Source organism: Apteryx rowi, unplaced genomic scaffold (assembly GCF_003343035.1).
Source record: "Apteryx rowi isolate R43461 unplaced genomic scaffold, aptRow1 scaffold_157, whole genome shotgun sequence".
Taxonomy (NCBI): Eukaryota; Metazoa; Chordata; class Aves; order Apterygiformes; family Apterygidae; genus Apteryx; species Apteryx rowi.
In genome coordinates, this window is record NW_020447830.1 from 1,168,832 (window position 1) to 1,193,692 (window position 24,861).

General features: G+C 41.9%; 1 protein-coding gene across 1 annotated transcript; it reads right to left on the bottom strand.

Moving 5' to 3' along the window:
- Positions 1-556: 556 nt before the first annotated feature.
- Positions 557-24,150, bottom strand: ADGRF5 (adhesion G protein-coupled receptor F5). Its single transcript, XM_026059414.1, has 19 exons — positions 24,074-24,150; positions 23,330-23,500; positions 21,762-21,941; positions 20,285-20,412; positions 19,729-19,787; positions 18,902-19,044; positions 17,909-18,121; positions 16,493-16,726; positions 14,964-15,128; positions 14,608-14,826; positions 14,129-14,347; positions 12,447-12,608; positions 10,589-10,785; positions 9,421-9,597; positions 7,225-8,577; positions 6,242-6,283; positions 6,085-6,144; positions 1,748-1,832; positions 557-636 (listed from the first exon to the last, which is right to left on the bottom strand). Exons 1-19 carry the CDS (start codon positions 24,123-24,125, stop codon positions 557-559), a joined length of 3,939 nt encoding a protein of 1,312 aa, XP_025915199.1. The 5' UTR covers positions 24,126-24,150.
- Between the last annotated feature and the right edge of the window lie 711 nt (positions 24,151-24,861).

Genomic DNA, 24,861 nt, shown 5'->3' on the forward strand with positions numbered 1-24,861 from the left:
AGATCTGAAATGGACCTTCTCAGCTGTGAATCTTTGGTTCCACAAAGTCTTAAATAGAAAATGCAGAGCACTATACCCTTTGGCTGTTCCAGACTCTTAACAGGAGGGTGGATGAGAAGCTATGAGGTATTTGTGTATCTACATAGGCTTTTGACATCGTTCAGAGAGTTGGCAACAGGAAATACTAGAATCACTGGACAACAGCTGTGATAGCACTGTGTTTTATGGCTCAGTACTGTGCAGTGCGAAGCACCCTCGTAGAGGCTGAGAATTCTTCAATCCCGATGTCTTTACTGGCACTTGAAGGCCTTCAAATCCTTCTAAGTTTGAAATGTCTTGTAATCTCTTCTGGCATTGGCAGAATGTAAAATTCCACCTCACAAAGCTTGCTTGCCTTACACATTAACCAGAAAGGATTATTCCAGAAGTATGCACCAAGGCACAGTTTAGTCAATATGAAGCAGTTCACTTCTTGATGATCCACAGATGCTTTTGTCTGCGACTCAGAAAGGGCATGGGTCCTTTTACAGGTACATTGTTTAGCATTTGCAGTGCCTCAGTTCAGCAAAGAATATGACTTGGAAGTGTTTTCAGAGGAAGAGGTGGATGGCTCTGAAGAAGATATTCTGTATTTTCCTGCAAAGCAAAGCAAAGTGATTAGACATGAGGACAAACAGTGTGAGACATGTTGGCAATGACAAATAAGGACAGTTAGAGATACTCATCCTGATGACCCCAGAGGCCTTGACTTGCCCTGCAGCCCTGACACTAGCTTCCATTTCTGGGTTATGGCAATGCCAGAGAATAAAAAAGTCAATGTGTTTGGTAGCACAGCCTAGATCTGTCAGTTTGAACTGAGGATCATGTCATAGGGTTGTAATTTACTCACACGAATGGAGCGGCTGAGTGGTTCTCCTTGAGCATGGGGAACCATCTAGAAAATATGTTCTTCAGGTGAGTCCCAGCTCCCTCCCTCCTGTGACCACGAGGCTCTAAACTGAAACCCTGACGCACAGAGCATGCCAAGTGGTGATAATATGGGAGTTTCAGGCACAGCAGCGTGGGAGGCAGTTGTAGGCAAGTTTTATTGCTGTGGTGGGAGGCTTTTTGTACCTGGCTAGTATGCTCACATATACTTTCAGTATCAGAGTCAGAGACTAAGTTCTTGTTCCACTATCTAACTCATAACCAGATTATTAAAAAGCAGTTGCTTATCTTTATATCAACCTCCTTTATATCCCACACTTTGACCAAACTCACCATCTACTCTGAGCAGCAGTTGAACATAAAGATCACATGTTTAGGAATTAAGTTATTCATATTTTCATCACTGCTTCTTGTAAAATAAAGTCATACCTGAAATGGTAACCTCCATAAAATAACTGCCAGAGAACCTTTGAATAGCTACAGCTATAAGCTGCAAGGTGGTAGGGAGTACAGGAACACAAAACTGAGGAGCACTGTGTCATGAGATCACTGAGTTAAAAACAAAGCTCAAAGCTTAGTGGATTTTAGAATTGATGAGACATGCTACCATCCAGTTCTCCTTTTAGTGTTAYACAGTTATGCTACAGATTCCAATGACTTGAGTTATTACAATTCCTTCATACTAGAAGATGAAACTGCCATCTATGGATGGATGGATAGAGGAATAGATTGATAGATATGGGGATAGACAGACTCTGGGAATTAGAACTCAGGAAAAATCCCTTTTGAACTTCAGTAGGAGAAGTCTATCATCACATACCTGTTTTGCCACATAAGTTGTTAAAAGTTCTTGAAAATGGATAGCTCATAGAGAACATTGGAGTGACCAGGATCAGGGAGGTTGACTGTAAGAGAGAAATTGCTTTTTGTCAAAAGCCTAGAACTTTCTTTGTAGTCACATTTAGGGGGAAAAAATAGTTACAGTAAAATGCTGATCAGTGGTACAAGCAGGCAGTCCAAAAAGGGGCATCATACATTTGCATGTTCATGTTGGCAATGAAGGAGATAAAGTACAGGACACAAAAAGAAACAGGCTGTATCTAACTGTTGGCCAGGGAACATGGCTTAGGCTTCAGAGTCTGTCATGCCAGACAGCACAGARTTCTAGTCCCTCATCTGAGGGAGAATATCCATTAAGGTAGCCAGAAAAACTGTGATTTTTATGCTTTTGGGGAAGGCCAATGGGCTGAGATAATCAGAGGCAAATTTAACTTGATCCACTAGAGGGCAATGGAACACAGCTTTGTACAGTCCAGGTGGGAAGGAAAAAAGTGAGCTTTTGCTACGGAAAACAAAAGAAGTTTCTTTTTTGGTTCTGAAATGATTCCATCAGGTTTGAGAATTTAATGGGATTCCTGCAAGAGATATGTWAAAAAAAAAAAAAGTATGGAAAACAAATCTCTGTTCAGTTCTTTGCTGTTCTTTAGGTTATAATGCGATGTGGAAAATTACTTCTGTGCACTGTCACCTAGTTCATAAGGTGATAGAGGAAGAATGTAAATAAATCACATCTGAAATAAATCATTAAAAAGTTTGATCAAAGATTTTGATCATGCTTTGTTTGTTCCTTATCAGCAGAACAGCCAGGGAAAACAGGCGCACTGTCTGGGGCAGTTTCAGCAGCATCAAACAGAGTTGAAAGCGTCTGGCCCAGAAGATTTTGCCGAAAATGAATTCAGAATTGGGGCCTATGACTTAACAAGTTGTTCTCTCTACTTTATTCTGCAGGATGTATCAATACAGGAGGGAATGAAGAAACTGACATGCTTATTTGTTAGTTGTACTGTTTATTCTTGGTTGGGAATGACTTAATCCAGCTGCCTGGGGAAAAGGAAGTATTCCCACAGTCCAAATAGCACCACATCCAGCAGCTGCCATTTTCAAACCATAGAGAAGGAACAGCACTTTAAAATGCATTAGGGAATGTTCCCAGCCCCAAATTTCCAGCACTTATACTCCTGCAGAATGGCCAGAATACTTTGAGTGCCAGTTAAAAAAAAAAAAGAACAGGTGGATGATTCTGGGGATCCCAGACCAAGTGGAGTGAGGCAGAATCCTCATCATCCCTGTCTTATTCTGACACAGAGCCTTGATGTGGAAAAGGGCTGAAGCACCTAAAAATCACACTGCTGCTCTGCCTTGCTGATCAGAGGCTGCCTCCTTCTGGGCCTTCAGCACGTCACTTGAGGGGACATACAGTGGGGTCAGTATGGGGTCCAATACTGTTTCACATCTTCATTAATGATTTAGACAATGGGACAAGGTACACCCTCATCACGTGTGCAAATAATACGAAACTAGGAGAAGTGGTTGATACGCCAGGTGGTTGTACTGCTATTCAGAGGGACCTCGACGGACTGGAGAAGTGGGCCGACAGGAACTTCCTGAAGTTCAACAAAGGGAAATGCCAAGTCCTGCCCCTGGGGAGAAGTAACCCCATGCACCAGTAAAGCCTGGGGACTGACTGGCTGGAAAACAGCTTGGCAAAAAAGGGTCCTGGGGCCCTTGGTGGAGACCAAATTGACCATGAGCCAGCCCTTGAGGCAAAGAAAGCTAACAGCCTCCTGCGCTCCACTGGGACAGGTGTTGCCAGCAGGTTGAGGGAGGTGATTATTCCTCTTCATTCAGCATTGGTCAGACCACATCTGGAGTACTACTCAGGCCTGGTGGCTGGACTGCGTCTAGATTCAAGCTAGACACTCTCACCACCCTGCGGCTCATTGCATGACTTCCTTCAGCTCAGGTCACTTCTCTGCACTCAGCAGGATATGGCTTATTCCACCTTATCCTTCTGTCCAGCTCTCAGATTTTCACTCTCTCTCTCTTCCAGACAGACACAAGCCTCTCTTGAACCATGCCCAGCCCCGTGTCTTTTCTAGGGTCTTTGGGACACGTGTTCTCATTTGATACCAGAGTTAGTGCTGAGAAGACTTCCTGGTTCTGGCTGCATCTGGAGCAGCGTGCCCCGTTCTGGGCTGCCCAGTGCCAGAGAGACATGGACATACTGGATTGAGTCCGGCGAAGGGTCACGAGGATGTTTGGGTGGCTTGGAGCGTCTGTCATGCAAGGAGAAGCTGAGAGAGCCGGGCTTGTTCAGACTGGAGAAGAGAAGGCTCGGTGATCTTATCAATGTGTGTAAATACCTGATGGGGGGCTTAAAGAAGATGGAGCCAGACTCTTGCCAGTGGTGCCCGGTGAAAGGACAAGAGGCAATGGGCACAAACTGAAATACAGGCAATTCTGCTTCAACGTAAGAGAAAACTTTTTTCCTGTGCGGCTGTTTGAACACTGGAAGAGGTTGCCCAGAGAGGTTGTGGAGTCTCCATCCTTGGAGATATTCRAAGTCTGAGTGGACGTGGCTCTGAGCAACGTGCTCTAGTTGACTCTGCCCTGAGCATGGGGTTGGCCTAGATGATCTCCGGAGGTGCCAACCTCAGCGATTCTGTGCTTCTGTGGGAGCTGGGATGACTGGAGCCAATGCTGCCCGCCTCAACTGAGAGTCCAGCCATGCTTTCCTTCATTCCTTAGGGACTACATACTCAGTTCTCTTAACCACGTCATTCTTCCAAGTCTGCTTTCCAGTTCTTGAGCAATCCATCTAGAGGCTCTTCTGAATAAAGCCAGTTCAGATACCAGCCTAAACTCTCATCGTATAATAGCGATGCAAACATTTCCCACCATTTGCTCTTTCCAAAGCACGCCCCAGTGGTTAAATTCTGGTGCCTTCATCCCTGATCCACCCTGGAGTGCCTTCTTTGGTGAGGGGTCATCAATGCAAAGGTGTAAGTTGAAGCCAGCGTTTCAAGGGAAGAGAACATTATGGCGGCCACAAAGGCAGTGAACCGAGATGTAATAAGATGAAACTAAAAAGAGGCAAAAGGAGATTTGCTGTCCAGAAGAGTTCCCCAAGGGTGAAGTGAAGAAGGCAGTGGAATAATTTCCCTGGTGAAAAGTGCTGCCAAGTTAGAGTAGACCATGGCACTCACAAATTTACTGCAAAGGGATGAGCAAGAGATGGCTCATAGATTTATGGTGATGAGGCTGGAGGAGATCGTTGTGATCTCTGCTCTAATATCTTGAATGACATAGGTTAATGATTCCTCTTTCAGGAGCTAATGYGGTAGGGCTTCCATTTTTTTTACTCTGCAGCTGTTATGTTGAAACATGAAGTTAAATATATTGCAGTGTAGAATACCCAGAAATATCCATCTTCATGTAGGCTTCTTGAGCTAGTGTTTTTTATTCCTCTTGGCTGAAACATTTATATATTCTGTGTTTGGGAATGTGACGCTTCCTGTGGGAAGTGTTGGCAGTGACAGCAGAGGTAGGGGTGAACACGTCTCTACCAGAAGCAGGAAGACAGTAACAGCCAACCATGTGAGAGGAGCCTTACAGGAGCTCCCTTAAGGATCCAGGCCCTTTTCCCAACACTGTTTCTATTTTTTAGCCCCAGACTGTTCTGTACTAAATTGCAGGAGTTTGCTGGGCATGGAACCCAAATCTCTCATCTTCTAGGAGTGTATCCAGGTGACTCGGTTACAAAACCATCTGCATTTATGTGCTGTTTTTGGCTCAGTGAAGTCTGATTCTTTGCTTCAGATGGATACAGTTTTGACAAGAGATTCTTACTTCCTCCCATCCTCTGTTCTCAGCATGAACTGTGGGCTAACCTGTCTTGGAAGTCCCAAGGGTTAGAGTCTCCATCCTTTCCTGCCCATAGCCGAACTTCTTACCAAGAAGTTCCCTTTGCATTTCTGGTATGGTTGCATATATTAATGGTGCCACTGAAATTTTCTGATTTTTCTAACTTTCAGTTACATTTCTTCTTACAGACTTTAGCAAGTTTTTTTATATATTGCTTATAATCAAATATCGACCAACCTCCTCTCATTTTTGAACCACAGGTGAAATAACTTTGAAAAAGGGGGGAAGGGAGCATTTTCGTAGTTATGTTGTTAGTTTCTCTGAGCACTCTTTCACTGACCAGTTCTAATAAATAATTAGTAATATAAAGTGCATTTGACTAAAAAGACACAAGGAGTGTGTTAGACTGTTCAACGGTAACTCAGAAATACATTCTTAGGGAAAGAATTTAACCTTTGTTTGCTGTGAACTCCATCTGGACAGTGAATTCCTCTTCAGCAAGGCTTCTTGTATCTATTTTTTCAAAAAAAGTCAATCAGTAAATACAGCAATTATGTTTGAATTCCAACAATATCTTTCACACAATATAAGTAGTAGTTTGAATTCTTACCTTCTTGTCCCAGAGAGTCCCAAACACCAAAATGAATAATCCCTAGGGGACAGAAAATTACATTCAGTCCTTGATGACATCAACCTTTTATGTGCAGTACCTCATAGTTATCTCAAATGTTGTCCATATTGACTATTTAAACTCTGATTTCTTTGGTAGAGGGCATTTTTCTTACTGCATCTCACTTAACAGACCTCTGATATGGTAGAGGTCTCCAGGCCTAGCCTGCCTAAACCATAGGTATATCTGGTCTTCAGAAGTGACACAGGTAGTTTCCTAGCATTAAGCATACTTGGTAGGATAGACTTTCATGTATGGAAGACATGCCCTACCTGTGCCCCCAAGGTAAGCTAGAAGGCTCACAATATAAAAGGCAGGTGAGTTTGGTCTGAAACGTGCAATCTTGAAGCCACCTTAAGAGAGAGAGTAAACATAACCATTGCGTCCATAAGAAATCCTTTTATATCTGGATACTGGTGGCTAGTTAAATATGTTATTAGAAAAATCTTACTGATTGATTGAAAATAATCAGTCATCTGGATTTCGGTCAGTTATCCTCTTTTTTCTTAGTACTGATCTGCTGGTTTTGGTGACTTCCCTGCTGTTTACACTCCCTCATTACTTCAACCCACAAGAACATCCTATGATACTTCCAGATGCACTGTAAATGAGAGCAGACATGCTGAAGCTTGCCCACCTGCATACAGCATGGTTATTTTTTTAATCTTTGGGATGCAAATTCTCCCCAAAGCAACTGTCAAAGTCAGAAGTTATCTTGATGTTAGCTTTATCTGCAAGGCTCATCTGTTAATGATGCTGCTAGAATGGGTTTCCCAAAGAGCCCTTTGGAAATAAGGATGTGTAAGACAAACCTGAACTTTTTTGCAAACTGTGTTTATTCTCCCCAAGCACAGCACTGCAGTAATGTTACTACATGTTAAATGGTCATAGAGAAAAAAAACCCATGCACATGTGTAACTCACCTGCAAAGAATTGAGCAGAGCAAAGAGGATGTGGAATGCCCGGGAGCTGCTTTTGATGATGGTGGCAAGGCCAAATCCCCAGGTGAGGCCTAACAGCGGTGTCAGGACGGCCACACTTTTGCCAATTTGAATCAAAGAGTTCTTCTCCTGCTTGTTTGTCCTGTCCCCAATGGTTGGCCTCAGTATTTTTATTATGACGACTGCAGTGATGAACAAATTAATGGCCACAATGACCAGGACAGGTATGACAAAGGCCAAGAGAGCATTGCTGTCCTCCCAGTTGAGCCAGCAGACTTTCTTTCTGGTGTAAACGTCCCTTGGCAGAGTGACAGCGATGGTAATGACTGCAATGACAAAGGGGCACCCATATCCCAGACAGAATGCCACCACTTTCTGAGCGGTCTTGCTTGTGTTGTGTAAGATGAAGACCAGTCGGTAGAAAAGAATGAGGCCCAGGCTGAGCATCCAGAAAAAGACACTGAGGTAGAATAAATGGATGAAGAAGGTGACCACTGTACAGATAGGCTTTTTGTTATGAATAGAGGCAGTGACAAGGAACCAAATGTCAGCAAGCAGGAGTGACATAGCTATGTTGAGTATACAGACATGGCGTATATAGGAGGTTGTGTTGTTCGTCACATATTTCCAGACTAAGGATTCAATTATAATGCAGACCACCAAACTGAAGATGGAAATGGCCAGGCCAGTGTAGGTAATATAATCTTCAGCGCTTCCCTGATGGGATTCATCAGGTGACATAAGAATTGAAAATGATGTCAAGTGAGTGCAGGAGCAAATGACATCACTTCCTACCTCTGTGGGTGTGCAACCACTACTATTCCAATCGCCGCCGCTACTGGGACCGAAGTTCCAAAAGACACACTGTGGATCCTTTAGGGAAGTATTTTTCTTTGCAAAAGTCATATTAACAGAGATGCTCTGGCTTCTGTTTCTGCTCACAGTTGTTGTTAGCAGTAAGCCATTCACGAGCATGGACTTATTCTGGGGCAAAATACGTCCAAGTGTTGAGTAGGCCACACTGACAATGGTTGAGTTTTGTGGCAGAGTCTGAATTTCAGCTTCACCTATTAGCACATTAACTGTGAGGTTTTCTTTACTGGTGAAGTTCTTACTATAGTCTGCCTTGCTATTTTCTGTCACTACTATACCATCTAGCTGAATGGTATTTGTGTTGACAAGAGGAATGGTATTATTAACTGGTTGGAGGTGCTCTGAAAATCTTTCTACTGAAAGCAGTAACAAAGAACTTTTATGTGGCTGCTGCATATCCAGTGCTTCCCAAGTTTCTATTTTGGAATCATTAACAATCGTGTCCACTGTAGAGAGGAAATTCTGTAATGACAAGAGTAATGGTGTTATTGAAATCCCATACAAATCATTGTTATTTCTGGTGATATTTTCTGTGTGGTACTAGAATTGCCTTTTGGAAAAGCCCAGCATTTCCTCTTTTTCCCAAGCCATATGAAACCTTCAGTCATTATCCCTCTACATGCCGTATTTTCAAGTCAAGGTTTTGAAAAGTTCAGCTGCTTGGCTTTTCTTGTYATATTATTTACTACTTTCTCTTTTCCAGCCTTCTGTCTGAGGCCTCAGTCTTTGTGCTATTCTTGATTCCTCTGTCTCTCATTTATGGTTCTGTAGCTACAAAACATCAAATATTCTGGCACTTTTCTGCTTAGAAAAGCAGTGCTGTTCTTCTATTCCTCACAGTTAAGGCTTTCAAGCATTTCTGAGATATGTTCTGCTATTTATTTGTTGTTACATTTGGTTGATTTTCCTCACTTGATCATGGCTCCTGGAATTAACTCTCCTCATCTTTATTTTAACCCTTTCCTTCTTTGTACTCCCGCTCCTAGTCTATCATTATTTGTCCTTTCCTCAGATGTTTAGTGCCAGAGACATTTATGGATCCTAGAACATTTCTATTTGCTAAGCATGTAGTAGTTTCTCTTCCTAGCGCTTAAGTCCTTTTGTCCTCTTTCATGCATAGGCTCTTGGTCTTCATCTTGGTTTTTCATAAGCTCTTCTGTATCTTTCTGTCATTTCATCTCATTCCCTTAATTCCCACCTGCTCATGACTCTAACTGTTAAATTTCTTGAGGAGAATTTCTTCCTCTGTGGCACAGAGGCCAAAGGGCTTGGTAAGTATTGGTAAGACTTAAAATAAAACCTTACTGTAACAGTGGCAGTCTTTGCATCTACGGGGATAGAGGAGACCAAATCCAGGATGGTAACAATTGCTCCTAGGTTTGCAGTCTCATTTAGTGCACTTTGCTCCTCTGCTGACTTTCTCTGAAGCTCCTCAAGATATTCAGGTAGGTCTGCTCTTGCCTCAGGGTTGTTGACCAAAGACTGGAATGGAAGATAACACTGCGTTACTTGCATGCAATTTGCCTGGAGTTTGATCCTCCTTCATAATGGCTATACCTATACTAGTTAAGTAAACAGAACCAGGCCCATTCTAGCCATGCTGATAGTATTGAACCCTCTTGTCCCTCCAGAATGGGGTATCCAGACTGCCTGTTGAAAATGGTCTCCTGCCTGTGCTAACTCCTAGGCTGTTTCTGGGAATTATTTGGGAGAAAATAGTTGGCCTGGGCCTAAACCATACCAGGGAGTATCCTAGAAAAAAAGTTATGAAAATAAATGATTGAGTAGCTGTACCTCTGCTTGGGCCCTTGTTATGTCTAATTTACTAAAATAAACATAGTCAGTGAATATTYAATGAAAGAAAGATAATTTCTGTCAYCTAACTTCACAGAGAAAAGGGTGAYTCTGGATGGTCTGTGGAAGTGAACCACGCTATATGATAGGACAGCTACCCCTCCCCAAAAACCTAAGCCCGGCACCTATCTGGGAAGTGCAGTGGCTGAGGGAACATGCTAAACAGGGTCTGCGCATAGGCTCGGGCAATGGCCCATAGTTGTCCATACTGCTTCATTGTTAGTGTGCTTGGTGGCATGATTTGGGCTTGTGCCAACTAGCRTTCACTCAGGCAACACCTGAGCATGGTTCAGAGTATGCCAGATGCCAGGGACTTTTCCCAGTAGACACTATGAATAAGGTCATCTTGTCTGGGGGAGAGGGCATTTAAGTGTATGGATGTCAGCCATGCAGTGCCACGTGCCTCTGGGCCAGAGAAAGGGAGCTGGCCTCTTTTACTGRCTTATATAGATAGAGCCAATTGTTCTTTATGTCTTTTAAAAGATATAATTAAATATTTTTATTTTTAATACTTAATATATTTTAGATATTCTTGAGCAAAAAGTCCATTTTTGTTCTCTCTTTTAAAGCTACCCCTTCCCCCGAAGCCCCAAACCTCAGAAAAACTCATAAATGTTACCTCAGCATTCAGAAGCAAGTTGTTTATTGGTACCGAAAGGCAGTCATTTCTGGCAACCACCCAGGAGGTGCTGGAACACACATAAGTTACATTGCCTCGGTTAAAACCATCTGCATTGTTTAACTCAGTGCACGGCTTCGTTATTTTGGCCCCTTCTTCTCCAATGCCCAAACTGCCTGAGCAGTGAACTTTCCCACCTGTATTGAGAAAAAGAGAGAGAGATGGAAAACTGAGAAATAGAGAGATACCCCTTATCAGACCTGTGAGCTCCCAAAGTTCAGAGGTCTTTAACCCTTAACTCGCAGGGGTTAGCATTTCAGTTTGCCATCTTTGATAATCATGACTTTTGAGTGTGTATATGCCTTGGAAGCTGTATTTTTTCAACAACTTCCAAGCCTTTGCTACTCTCCACAATAAGAATAAAATGCAAATATTTATATCTTCAAATCTTGCTCTGAAGCCTGAGAATGAGCTTTCTTGAGGGTTAGGAAACTTTTCTTGGGACACTGTAAAATGTTTTCTCATTTACAGACATCTTAGCACCTGCTGATTCTGTCAGGCACGAGAAGCAAGATGCTTGAAACTCAGTATTTTTTGCAGCTGAAACAAAAGCAAGAAGCAAAACCTGGTGAAAAAAAAAACACACAAAAGAATGAAAACAAAAAACAAACTCCTTTTAAATTCCCAGTCTGATTTTTTGGGAATCATGAAATTAAAAAGAAAATTGAGTCAAACCCMTTGTTTTTGAGTACTGAACCAAGTCCAAAAAGCAAGACCCAAACATTTAGAATTTGTCCATTAGATTWCATAAGAAAATAGGGGTGCAGGTGAGATTATATTGGCCACTATGTGAATTGTAATTCTTTGTATGTACGTGGCCATCTCTAGCCCGAGGGTTATTTTACTCTTTTAAGGGGACTCAGTGCTGCTGCAGCACTAACAGGAAATTCATTTAGACCTTGATAGTGAGGCCTCAACACCTTTTTCATGAACAGTGACTTTTTCAAATAATCTAATCAGCTTTGATTAAGTTAGTCATACCAGTAAGTAGCTACTGACTAAAGTAAATAAAGTGTTTGCAGCCTGATCCTAAGGCACACTGTATTTATTGCCAAAGAGAGTGAAATCTGGCCAAATACACTTGAGTCCGTGGTAGGCTCCACTGTTTATACTGTGGAAGAAACAGAATTTCTGCACCATAGGGATGACTATTGTTTTTTGTTTGTTTGTTTGTTTGTTTGTTTTTTTCTGATTCAGAATAAGAAGCTGAAATACCCAAACTCTGGTCAGAACAAAACTTACCATTAAAACTGGATTTAGGAACGTTGAATTCTAATTACCCAGTATTTCTTCCAGAGCTGACTGGAAACTAGGCCTGCCCAGGTCTCTGCAACACTTCAGGGAAGTTGCCGCTCTTGTGTTTAAGGTGGATATGCTCTCCCACAGACTGACCTCCTGAGCTAGACAACTTCTTCCTGAGGCACCACAGTTTTTACCCTTGCCAAATTGTTGGTKCAAGCTGAGATGTTTATGGCTACACTACAACGTGGGAGACTGCGCAGTGGGGCAGGCCACACCAGGCGGAAGTAGGGACAGAAGATGACTGAGCTATGAAAGCTCAGGAACATACTGGGCCACTGTCAAATAGAGTGAAAACAATTTTTTTTTTTTTTTAATTTCAGCAAAACCCATTCTTTCCTCTGTATTTCAAAATTTCCCATTAAAAAAGAGACAAAAATTTCTTGGCTAACACAAACTTGCTCCTGTTACATGTCATGAGTAATAAATTTGCAGCCTCTGACTTAACAAAGTTATGGGGATATTTAACAAACAACTTTAAATAGTAGTGTTTTCTTACCAGATATCGGCTTCAGTGTTATATTGTTACTCTTGACTTCATCTCCAATGCGATTAACGAACTTACAATATGCCTGGAGGGGCGGTGCRTTGCTGTCTGGTTTTGGTTCTGTGTAGTTGTACATTGTGTAATAGCACAACAAATTCCCTTCTTTCTTTTTCCCTGCATGGAAAGATTGAGACAGGTTAATATAGATTTGGGGTCAATCAGCTAGCAGAGAGCAGAAAGCTTCTGTAAAACTTTTTTCCATGGGTCCTGGAGGAAGGCTTTCTTTGTGGAGAGTCTGTGTATGCTGATCTGTCTGTTGCTGATTTATTAAAATTATTAAAAAGTTTAAAAATCTATTAAAAGGTAAATCTTYTGGCAGCTACTGTATGATCAGCATCCTTTTCAATTGTTGGTGTATGAGCAAATCCTGCTCAAACACTCTTACTATGCAGGAACCAAAATTTGCCTTAGAAACACTTCTGGTGAATGGTCTTCCTGCTTCTGCTTCTACCACAGGCATTTGATTTAGGCTGGGAATTTCTTTTTTCTGTTCGCACATGATTCTTTCAAACTCAGGATCTGCCCTGCACTCCCACTGCTTTTCAGTGTGCCTGAGGGTCTCTGGTTGCAGTCTTTTCCAAAGGGATCTTAGCATTTTTTCTTAGCAACTCAGAGATCCAGCCTCCACCCACCTTATATTTCAGCCTGTTGTTTTTGCACTCCTGCATGTTTTCTGAGTTAGTTTAGGTGGCTCTTCTGTGCTCTTTTCTAATCTAGCTATTTTGTGAGCCACTTGACAACTCCTAGCATATAAAACATGCCACTAAGTTTAAGATATAGAAAACTAGGCTTTTGTGCTGTTAATTATATGTTACCGGTATCCTTGACGAATATAGTATAGTTCTCTGAATTGCATTCTTAGTATATTATTCTACATTTTTCATGAATTAATAGATCTTCTTTGTAAGTAACATTTCCTCAATACTGAATTCATAAAATGTCAGAGTGGAAGATAAAAGCAAATAAACAGAATTCACCAATTTCTAATCTGAACAGTGGTGAGGATGCTTATTCTCACTGCCTGGCAAGGCACACCAAACCATTGAATTTACTCATTTTTATATTTATCACTACAGCAGTTGACTTTAATATTCTTCTGATTAATGTTAGCCATGCTTCCCAGGCACTGCAGGCACCCTAAAAAAAAATGGTCTATTTCCTTGTTTTTATACACTCGGGAGTCCTTGTAGGTGATCATAATAGCAATAAGTATGAATTGGTTACATGGACTCAACTGAAGAAAACCCCAAACCCTGAGACACTAAAATAAAATATTCAAAAGAATCTAAGTAATGACAAGGTGAGTAAAAGTCACTGGTAAGAATAAAGAAGGATTCTAAGAATATCTGTAAAACATTACGTTAATCACATTTTGACTGATTCTACATAGGCCRAGGTAAAGATCTGATGCTTTCTGACAACTAGTAGTAAGAAGAATGGGCTAATAGACGATAGTAAAACAGGAAGAAACTGGACATGAGTAAGGGTGAGAAGGAACTTAATGTATACAACCCCAAATCATGTGAAAAATAGTTACATTTGTTAATTCACTAACGGTGGAGATCATGAAAAGAATCCTACAGGCTGGGGTTGTGACTTGTAACTGTTAATTCAACAAGTTTATTGTTTCTTACCAACTTGAAGTTCATTTTGTTGAACCACAAATGTAACATTATAATTTTCACTGGCTTTAGCATCTATGCAGCACTTAAGGGCTTGCAGCTTGTTGTTCTGTATAAATGCTGTGATGGGATCTAGCAGGATGTTCTGCTTCAGAGGCAAGAGAACAACTGTGACTGTCACATTGGCAGAACTGTTCAAATACTTCTGGGAGAACGTGCAGATGTAGGTGCCTGAAAGCAATGACACAAAAACTACGTCTTAGTCAACATAAGGGCTTCTCAGCTTTTGTCTGGTCATGAGTCCCAATACTGAACAAGGACAATGTTGTGGCCAGCTTCATGCCTTGCTGTCCTCCAGCAGTTTTGATTTTAACACTTTTTTATTTCCTGTGGTCAGGCATCACAGTAATTTGCCGGACTAAGGATGCTGTAAATGATCTAGTACAGAGAATTCATTGCCTCTGTAGTCAATACAAACTGTATTCACTCACCGCTCCAGTCCTCAGTGGCAGTCCTCACACTGAGCACGGATTTGGCTGGGAATTTGCTGCTATTGATGCACATAGCACAGTCGATAATTTTCGTGTTATTTCTGTCCTGGATTTCCCAGCTGACGCTGTCATAATTGCTCACATCACTTGTGCACGTTAGATTAAATGAACGTCCCACAGAAACAAATGTTTTTATGCTTGAAGTTATGGTTACATGTGCTGAGATGACACAAGATAAATGACATGTTATTGACAGTCACTTGTTATAGTCAGTCACTTACAAATGGCATGTGCCACAGATGCCACCTGGGCATCAGAGAGCTTATGGTCTGTGTTACATGCTACCTGGTTCTTACCTGTTTGGAAATATGTCACTCGGATGTTTTGACTGGTGCTTGCACCGTGTCCAGTATGCAGCTCACATGTGTATGTTGTCACTGTACCTGACTTCTCAGGTGGGCATAGCAATGCATTGACTTTGAGCTTGTATTCAGTGCAGTTTCCAGTGAAACTGGAGACTCCTAGAGTGAAATAAATGATCCTTGAGGGGCTATGGATGTCCAAAAATACCTGGGCTCTGAAAATCGCAAGCAATCACAATAGCTAAGGAAAATCCTGTGGGTTTATATGTCGTCTTTGGTAGCGTAGCACTTTTAACTCATCAGTGCTAAAATCCATGCACACCCTTTACTCTGGCAGCACTCACAGTGGTCTCCAAAGGCCAGAAGCCCAACTCTCAGCCCAGTGCTGAGCACCTACTGCCAAAAACAATCCCCCTAACCTTATTACCTGTCATATTTAAGATGAGTAAGATATAAGTAAAATAAGAGGAAATACTGCAGATTCTAAGGTCATCTTATTTTGAAATAAATATTGTGAGGATCTTGACAGGCATTCAACTTTAAATCTGAAGAGTGCAGGTTTAGCTGAAAGGGGACAAAACTGCTAAAGCTATCCCATGCTAAAGCTGAGTGTGCATCTGGTTTATGAGCAAAGCTCATAAAACCTGGCCACAGTGAATCGAGCAAAACAGCTGATTACAGTAGGCCAGTATTTCATCCTTTCTGTCTGCAAACACTCCTGCACACCCTTAACTGTCCTCTGTAGAAATGGCTGGGTGCATGAACTTTGAAGGTTTTCTCTCATTTTGCTGTTTCACTTTCTGCTAAAGTTTCATTTATAACAGACAGTTAATAATAAACGGTTAATACACAGCCATAAAATATTTAAGAGTCCAGTAGGGCATTAGACTGTTTATGACTATGTTTTATAGACATTTATGATGGTTTCTATTCATGCTATCTTGTAATTGTCTCTAGCACACTGTTCTTAGAGCTGTATTAACTCTTTATGATCGTATTATAAAAAAAGCCTTTCGGGAAGTCTGACTGAATAGGCATGTGATAGATCGCAGCTACACATGGAGAGGGAAATTGTGGAGTCATTTTTTTGCTATGTTGCAGGTATGTTGTACCACCTGCCCCCTTGGTTGCCAGATCTTGGTATGTGGTACCCAGAGGCTTTTCACACATCAAGGGTGATTCTGGATATATCCCTAGAGGCTGATCCACCACCCTTGCTCTCAAAACTAGAGAATGCAAAAATAAGCTTTTTGGAAAAAGTCACTATGGTGCTGGTCCAGGCAGAGGCTTCCAACCAGGATGGCACAGTTTTGAGCAACAGTGTTTGCACAGTGCATGGAAATGCCCAAAATCCTACTGGGACCAAGACAACACAAATGAACCACTCTGTCCCCCCTTTGGAACACATACCCAATATTCATCCTAGGACTTGGCCTTTTGGGGGGAGCTGCTGCAAAATAAGAGGAGGCCTCTGAAGAACAAACAAACCAGACAGGCTAAAGACAATCTTTTGTTAATCTTACCTGTAATGTTGACAGGTCCATTTACTTTCCAGTCACCAGTTAGTGATGGTAATTGTCTGTCAATACAGCAGAACAGCAAAGGACCATTTGTCTGCATTTCAGGACTGTCACACGTAACATCAATGTCATTTAAGTGTGAAATGATGTGTAGTGGAGAGACATCTATTGCTTTCATGGCCTTATATATCAGCTTGTAGTACAGACTGCTGTTTGTGAAAGTGCACATATAGGAACCTGTAAAGCATAGGCAGTATCTGAGAACATGTTTCACTGTTGTTTCACCTAAATTTAGAGTTAGGAGCTGGGAGCCACTTCCTTTCCCAGTTTTYACATCTCCTATCACACTGCAATACAGTGTGATTGTAGTGACTGCAGTGACTCTACTATTGCTAGTCAAAATTTGCTCTCAGATCTGGGGCTGCAATGCCTAAAATCTAGCTGAGGTGGTGTTTGGGGTCTGAATCCAGGTGGTAGCAACATGTCATGGTAAGAAAATAGTAAGACCGTGCAAAAGGTTCCTACAGGGAATGAGTGAGAGATAGGTGCCTAAGGTAGACTCCACAAGAGCTGGCACTCAGCGTGCGGACACCTACACTGCTCAGGAGGTGCTGTCAAAGAGAACAGGGTATTTGCTGGCCACTTTCTTAGGCATCTGTCCCCTGGATGCAAGCTAGGCTTCCCTCTGAAACAGGCATTCAGAGCTCTTCCTCCTTACTTTAGGCACACAGGTTTTCCTTCCCCTTTTGGTCTTGTGAGTAGACCACTCTCACAGGAGTGGGGACACCAAGATTCAGGCTGACCTTAGCCCGAGGAGGTTTGAATACACAACTCTGACCTCCCAAATATCACAGGCTATCCTGCATCATAGCATCCATGCTTTCTGAAGTTGGATGTAAAATTCTTGGTCCAAACTGAAGAACTGAGTGGGAACTTGAGTCAAGACTCTGACAGTACATGTAGAACTCCTCCCACCACAATTCCACCAGCTTACCTGTTTCTGATTTTCAGACAGCCCTAAACATGAACACATGAAAAATGCTGTAACTCCAAACTTACTAGTTAGCTTATGTTTGCAAGGGGCAGAAGTGCTTGATGAGTCGTCACTACACCAGAAGGGTGGGAAGGCTGCACAGCTATGTAGCTACCACTGTCTCCCATGATATGGCAGTGAAGCCTGACACTGGGAAGACCCAGCCTATATAGTCACTTCAGTCAGTTCACATCTGCCTGGCATTGCCAGTGAGTAGGTGGTTCATTAAAGAAAGAACAAATACAAAAATTATGAGGGACACTATACTTTTCCCTTTTACTCTAGGTAAATGCAGTCACCGCATTCTTCTTTGTTTTTTTTTAATAGAAAACTATTCACGCTAGAGATTTGCATCTACTGTTTTAACAACAGAGAGAAAATCATACCAGAATCCATCGTTGTAACTTCAGTAATTTTAAGAACTGTCCTTGAGGTACTATGCGTAACTTTTATCATCACTGAATGCCGGTTGCTGCTTGAGATGATCTGACCAGAATGATACCAGGTCACATTCTCGGAAGCTATATTTGTCTCACAAATCAGTGTTATTGTATCGCCTTCAAAAATATCTACAGGACTCACAATGAAGTTTGTCTGATCTGGGAAGACAAAGAGCAGCATTCAGTATTATTGTCATTCAGCTCACATCTACAGGGCGTCTTTCATCTYGTGGGAATCGTAGATGTTTCACAACTTATACATACTCATCATCATTTACATGACACCATCTCTGGTGCAAGGTATGTCATTTTCCCATGACAGATTCTTCTACTGTCTTTGTCAGCCATAGATCCCAGAAATATTATCACCACCCCTACCTTATAAGTGGAGAAACTGGGAAGAGAAGCAACCAGGTTGAGGTAATCCTCCAAGTCTGGGACAAACAGTCCAGTGCTCAGTGCATGGAAAGTACAACACTTTCTGGGGCAGTTGGTCAGGCTACTGAAGTGTGGCACACCATCCTCCAGCAGTGGCATGGAAATGTGCCAAGGGAACCAGAAGGAACTCACTCTTATGTAAAGTGAAAGAGATTTATCAATTTGTTTAAAGAAGAGGGAAATGCTGGCAGCCTGATATGCTAAGGGTTGTCACAGTTCTGAAAGTGAGCTCAAGGGTATTCAGTCTCTCTCCCATGGAGAGATTTTATCAGGGTTCAATGGAGTTGCTGGAAGGATTTGGTTTTCAGTGGGAGATACTGGGTGGATGGCTATCTCATCTAATTCCTCAGCTTTGATGGAGTGTGATGAGATGAAATGAAACAGCCAGAGAAATACACAATTTTTGAAGGGCCAGTACCAAGTATAAGGCGGCTGCATGGATAAGTTTAGCAATACTGAGGAAAAGGTCAAAGGGAAGTACTGAGAGAGCTTTAAACTTACTCGTTATTTCTGTGGTAAAGGAGGTGGGGACTAGCCTGTACGTTGTGTCTAGAAATTGTGGTACAAATCTGTTAGAATTTTCTATCTGTTTGAAGGTTGCTGATGCTGCTTTTACTTCATAGTTCACAGAAACACTTCCAGGCCTGAACAGATACAAGAATGAGAGAAGGACCAGAAATAAATAACCTTGCATATTAGTGGATTTATTTGTTGTAGTGACCTGTCTTGCATGGCTAGGGAGGTATGAGCCCCATGAAGGCTCCTCCTGTGACACAAGACTTGCTCTGGTGCGCAAGAAGGTTATGCTACAGCTCTTCCCAAAGTCAGGACACTTATAAGGGCCATCTCCTTGGCCTGGATGCCTATTCCTAGTAAACTTCCCTTAGAAATCCTAAAATGCGGCTGCATTTAAGTATGTGTTGACTTAAGTAATGTCTCTTGTATCCAGATCCAGTGTTACACTCAGAGCCAATGTACTAATTCATCTTCCCAATGGCCTGGGAGATGTTCCTATAGCGTTACTTGCATCCTTTTGCCTTTTGGATGGAATTCAGCCTTTTCAGAAAGCCCATAAAAGGCTTTGATCCAGCTGGAGAGTTAATATGGTGCATTAACTTTTGYGCAGCAGTGACTTTTACCACAATCCCATTTTCATGCTAATAGTTGGGTTTTCCTTTGCTCCTATTGTACTGTTATTCAGTATGTATGTAACTGTGCAGTTCTAAACACAGTGAATATAGTCTTTGCTGACCTGCTCCTAACTGTGTCTCCTTGAGGAGACAGGATGGAAAGATGCCTGTTCCAGAAGAAAGAAGTTGCTTCCTTACCTGAAACTGGTTACTGTTGCCAGTACAAATCCTGGTAAACATCTGTAGCTCTCGTTAAACTGCAAACAAAGAGATATTACATGGCATGAGTCCTCTATATCTTACTCCAGACTGCTTAAAATAGGAAGCTCTCCATTCAACATTGACATGATTAAAAACATATAGCATATATATGCTGGTATAATGGGCCTGGTGCTCTTCTCCCTTTCACTGGGATAAATTTGTGCTTATAGTCTCATTCTATATTTATACTGCTTGCATGGAGACTTAAACTGGGACCAATATGGTGAATTTTTTCATGCTTCTTTATACAAAATATTCCTAAATACTTCCCTGCCTATTYGCAAATTAAAATGAATGGGAATGTTGTTAATGCCTTCCAGTGGAGACCAGCTTTGGCCCTCTTCGTAGCTACCACTGCTGCATGCTTCACAGCTCCCCACTGGGACAGTGACAGTACACACTATTTTACAGGTAAGACACTGATACTTAGGATAAATTCCATATTTCTGAGGGGACTAGGTGCCTTCAGGGATGGAAAAAAAAAAGTCTTTACCGCTTTTTCAAGGTCAGCCTTGTATTTTTTGTATAATTCAGAAGAAGAATCATTGAGATCATTTGTAAAGACTGTGTCGAGTCTGACTGACATATTTATTACAAGGGGCTCTCCCATACCGCAAGAGTCTGTAAGGAAAAGGATAAAAATGAATGTATAAATAAAAACAATTATTTCAGAGTGATTTCTTGGCTTTTTGTTCTAACCTAATCTGCTTTCTATTCAAGCCCGAATCTTACAACTTGCCCCGATTCAACTATATGACAGGAAAGGTAGGATTCTCCTAACTGTCTTTATCTGACAGGTCTGGTGCCTGCTAGATGTCTGTGCTCCTTCTTCAGTTGATGCAAAGCTGTAGATACCTCCAGAATGTGATACATTCAGAAGGTGATAGACAGCTTTCCTACCACGGTTGAATTATCACTAAAGAGTTCCAGTTGTAGAGGGAGTTTGGATGACTAACTTTGACCAGATGCTTAACTTCTACATGGCTAAAATTATATGGGATGAATCTCCTCCACAGGACCGGTCTATGTTCCACTGAAATTAATGGAAAAATCCTTGATGACTTCAGGAGGGTAAAGTTCTGAGTCAAGACCTATCAATGGGCACAAGAGAATGCAAAATGCTTAGAAAACTATGGGAATTTTCTGAGCTGGATCCATTTAAGGACATGTCCATACCATGCAATGGAGCATGGTGCCCAGGGCCCTAAACTTTCAAGGGAGCTGGGACTTCCATGCGGTGGGCTGCCTCGCAGAGATACTAGCTCTAGTCCTGGAAGCAGTATAGCTATGTTGGCATGAGGCTGCCCTGGGACAGAAGCATTGCCTTTCAGCAGCATTGATTAGCGTGGGCAGACTGACGGTGTTGAACTGCTTCCACCTCTAAAGATGYCTCTGGGTATCTCTGCATGCTGCTCCATCACAATTCATAGGCAGACCCTCATGGGGTTTGTCCTGGACTGCGGAGACAACAGCTAATGCTCCACTCCAGCACTGGCAAGCCTAAGTGTCCAGTCATCAGTCAAATTCCTAAGAAGTCATGGGCAGTTTGGCATGAGAGTCATGAAATAAAAGAAAACAAAAGATACAAGCTTTTTCTTTTTTTTGTTCCCTCTCATCTTGTCAGAATTAAGACACACTTTGGTCACATTTTTAAGTTCCTCTCTTGAAAGTCTGAGGATACAAAACTTTCTTTGCTTAGCAGAAGCTGAAAGTCTCGAGGAGGCAAGGGAGTGAGCTGGGGCTCCAGCATGGACACTAAATATTTCTGGGTACATGGCTCAAGGTGGGCTCACATCACAATGTGAAATAAGTGCTCCGGAGCATCTCTACAGACTTTGCACATTCATTGGCAATGTGTAGCCAGTTCTACCCAGAGGTACTGCTATATAGCATCCTTAGCACTATCCCATATTTCTTCTAACCAGCGTGTGGGTTGTACAGTGATGAAATTCAGCGCTGTTTCTCCTTACCTCCCATCTGAGGCTCACAGTAAGGCCCATAGAAAGGCAGTTGTTTGATGTAGCCACAGGACTGTTTGTGTGCTAGACTGAGAGAAGGGCAGGTTATCAGGTCACCGCAAACTGCTCTTGGCCACGCATATCCACTTTCGCAGGAGCAACAGCTCTTGTTCTCACCAGTGGGCAGACAAACTTGCATCAGACAGAAAAAGAAATATATGAGAATGGTAAATGGGGCATAACATATTGCATGAGATATATTTACCCTGCTATATCTTTATGCTGGTGATCTTAAATAAATGTTGCCTTTCTTGTGTGTTCACTTAGTTGATGTAAGCATGATGATCTGATGCCTTGCAAATCTTACTGTACTAATCATAAATGACTAACCAAAAAGGGGAACTAGACTTGTACAAGGATAAGTCTGATCAGTTATCTTTAAGTGTTACATGAATGGAAATGTGAAGCCTGATCCTAAATATTTCCCTGGCATATTGGCCAGGGTCCTATGATAGTTTTAAGTCTGGATATTTAATATATTGCCTGGGCTAAAAGTAAACATCATATATGCTTTTCAAGCTTGTAATAACAGCCTTCAAAAGTATGTAAYGGTCTTTGAGGTCTTGGTGGCTAGTGAGATGCTGTGTCATTCTGTATCTTGACATCTTGTCATTGTGTATCTTGACATCTGAGTGCTGCATGAGAGAAGGCAACATTATCATGAAGTTCTTTAAAGACATACATTCTCTAATCAAAAAACTCCTTTTTACTATAAGTTTTTCTGCTCTTAATGTGCCATTGGCTACTCAAATGAATTTAACTCTCAATAAAGTAGAATAAAATATTAACAAAATGTTTTTTGCACATTGCGTGTGATCCTGAAGGCCCTTAAAATACCAGTTTGCATGTTGTTTTGAGAACTGATGGACATTTCCTTTCACTGCTCTCAGTCCAGTGATAAGAAAGCACAAAACATCCCCCTCTACTGTTGTAAATACTTGGTGTGTTTACATATCCTCTACTATTTTTTAATTATTTGGATGTGATGTTGCACAACCACAACTCAGATAATAAAACCTGTCCCATACTTGGCCTGTAAGAATAAGTTAGAGAGTTACATCAGGAAAAGACTGCATCCCATGAAGCATGTCTTTGTTGGGGACAGAGTACAGCCTCTTATAGTAATTTACATTCCAAATGCAACTCTGAGGGAAGTAAACTCTCTGATAATCGCTGTTACAGCTTCCTGAAACTTTAAAGTAACTCAGAGTACTTGTTATTCAAACTGGAGCAAAATTCTTTGGCTCAGGCTCTCTCACACTCTGTCTCTTCCTTAACAAGAGAAAAGAATTCAAGGCTACTCCTAATGCCAACGTTATGTAAAGAGCAGCAGTGGGGATGCAGATAAGACAGCATGATGCTATGTTGTGTGCTAAAGCTTCAGGCCTGGACCCTTCAGTAGGCAGCAGAGACAGTTCAGTTTTGCCGATGTTTAAGTGAGGTGGGTGGTAAAACCGGGAGAGATCAAATACTGACAAACAAGCGTATTTACCAGAATGCAAGAAAAACAACCAACCCACCTGTTGTAACATTGACGCTTGAAATTGTCATCTCTACATCTGAAACATTTGCTGAAACCGGAAGATTAAGGTTCTTGAAATACTCTTTGATTGGCACCAGAAAGGATGAATCCGTAAGGCTTACTTCAATGTCAACGGTATACTCCACAGCGGGAAAGTCAAAAGTAAGCACTGAAAAAGAAATAGGATGCAACTGCAAAGCTATGTGTTAGGGTAAATCATAAGCTGATAGCTTCCAGGTCAGCATTTGGGCTCTTTGCTGCTATTTAATGTTAGCTGAATGCGGTATTCTGCTTCCCGTTTCCTAATCAGTAGATATTCTGCACATGTGTCTTATCTGCTGCTTGTCTGACAAAACCCAGATTTCTTTGGACTCAGAGCAATAGGAAGCTGATATAAGTGGCATAATATACGCAGAGAAAAGCTGCCTCATCCCTTCTCCCCTTCAACTCAGCAAACAGATAGGTTATCAGCTGTAGACTGAAGCTGTATGGGATTATCTTGTGATCTCGTCCTGCCAAAAGTCCCTTTTTCTTTCTACACCATGTATTTCATCTTTCATAGAAAGCTGTGCTCATATATTTCAATCTCTGACCAGCTAATGTTTCCACCTCTGTGGTTTATGCCTTTATCACCTCCCCCTTTTTGATGACAATTCACTACCTAGAGAGATGCTGTCCCCAGTAGTCATTTCATCCTGGGCTTGCTAGAATCTGTTCTGATACCATACATTAGTGCACATACCGTTTCGCTTCTGCCTTTGCCACTCCCAGTGGAAATGTTCCTCTTCCAGCATACTGTCAGTCTGGTGGAGAAGACAAAAGAAAGTTTTAGCTGCTGTTGCTAGGATGAGAGAAATAGTCAAGAAAATACAGGCATAAATAAGAATGCTCCCTCCGCTGTTCTCCCCCCACTCATCCTCTTTAAATAGAATATTTATGTCTTCCAAGCAGGGAAATGTTAAACACCAGCTAAGGGGTGTATATCTCCACAAGGCGATATGCCTGAGCTTAGCAGGAACTCTGCAGCTGAGCCGCAAACTGCCTGCAGGGCTGCCTGCACTACTCTCTCCCTCTGGCAGCCTTGCAAACCACTCAGGAAGCCATCTGGCCCTTCTACCCACTCTGCCCTCTTTGCACCCCATTTGGGCAGATTTGGGTGCTGCTGCCCTGGAAGGCATATTTCCTCCTGAGAGAAGATATTGCCTGTAAGATTTTGGGTCCATGAGTTCCACTTAGTCTTTGAATCCAGAAAGAGAACTCATATTGCCTCTTTGCTCTGAAATTCCAGCTCTGCAGCAGCAAAGCCAGCTGGCGTAGGAGCAGAAAGGGGATTGAAATGTCTTGGCTCCAGCTCAGGCGTTAGGTCAAACAGCTATTTTGTGGGCCATTGCTAACACATGATTGATCAGGGTAGTGGTGGCACAATTTCAGTGTGACTGGCTTCATGAAAGATGCAGCCAAATGAGATGCAGACCATCTTATTTTTTTGCCATACCCTAAAAATACACTGGCACCATTGTTAGAAATAAA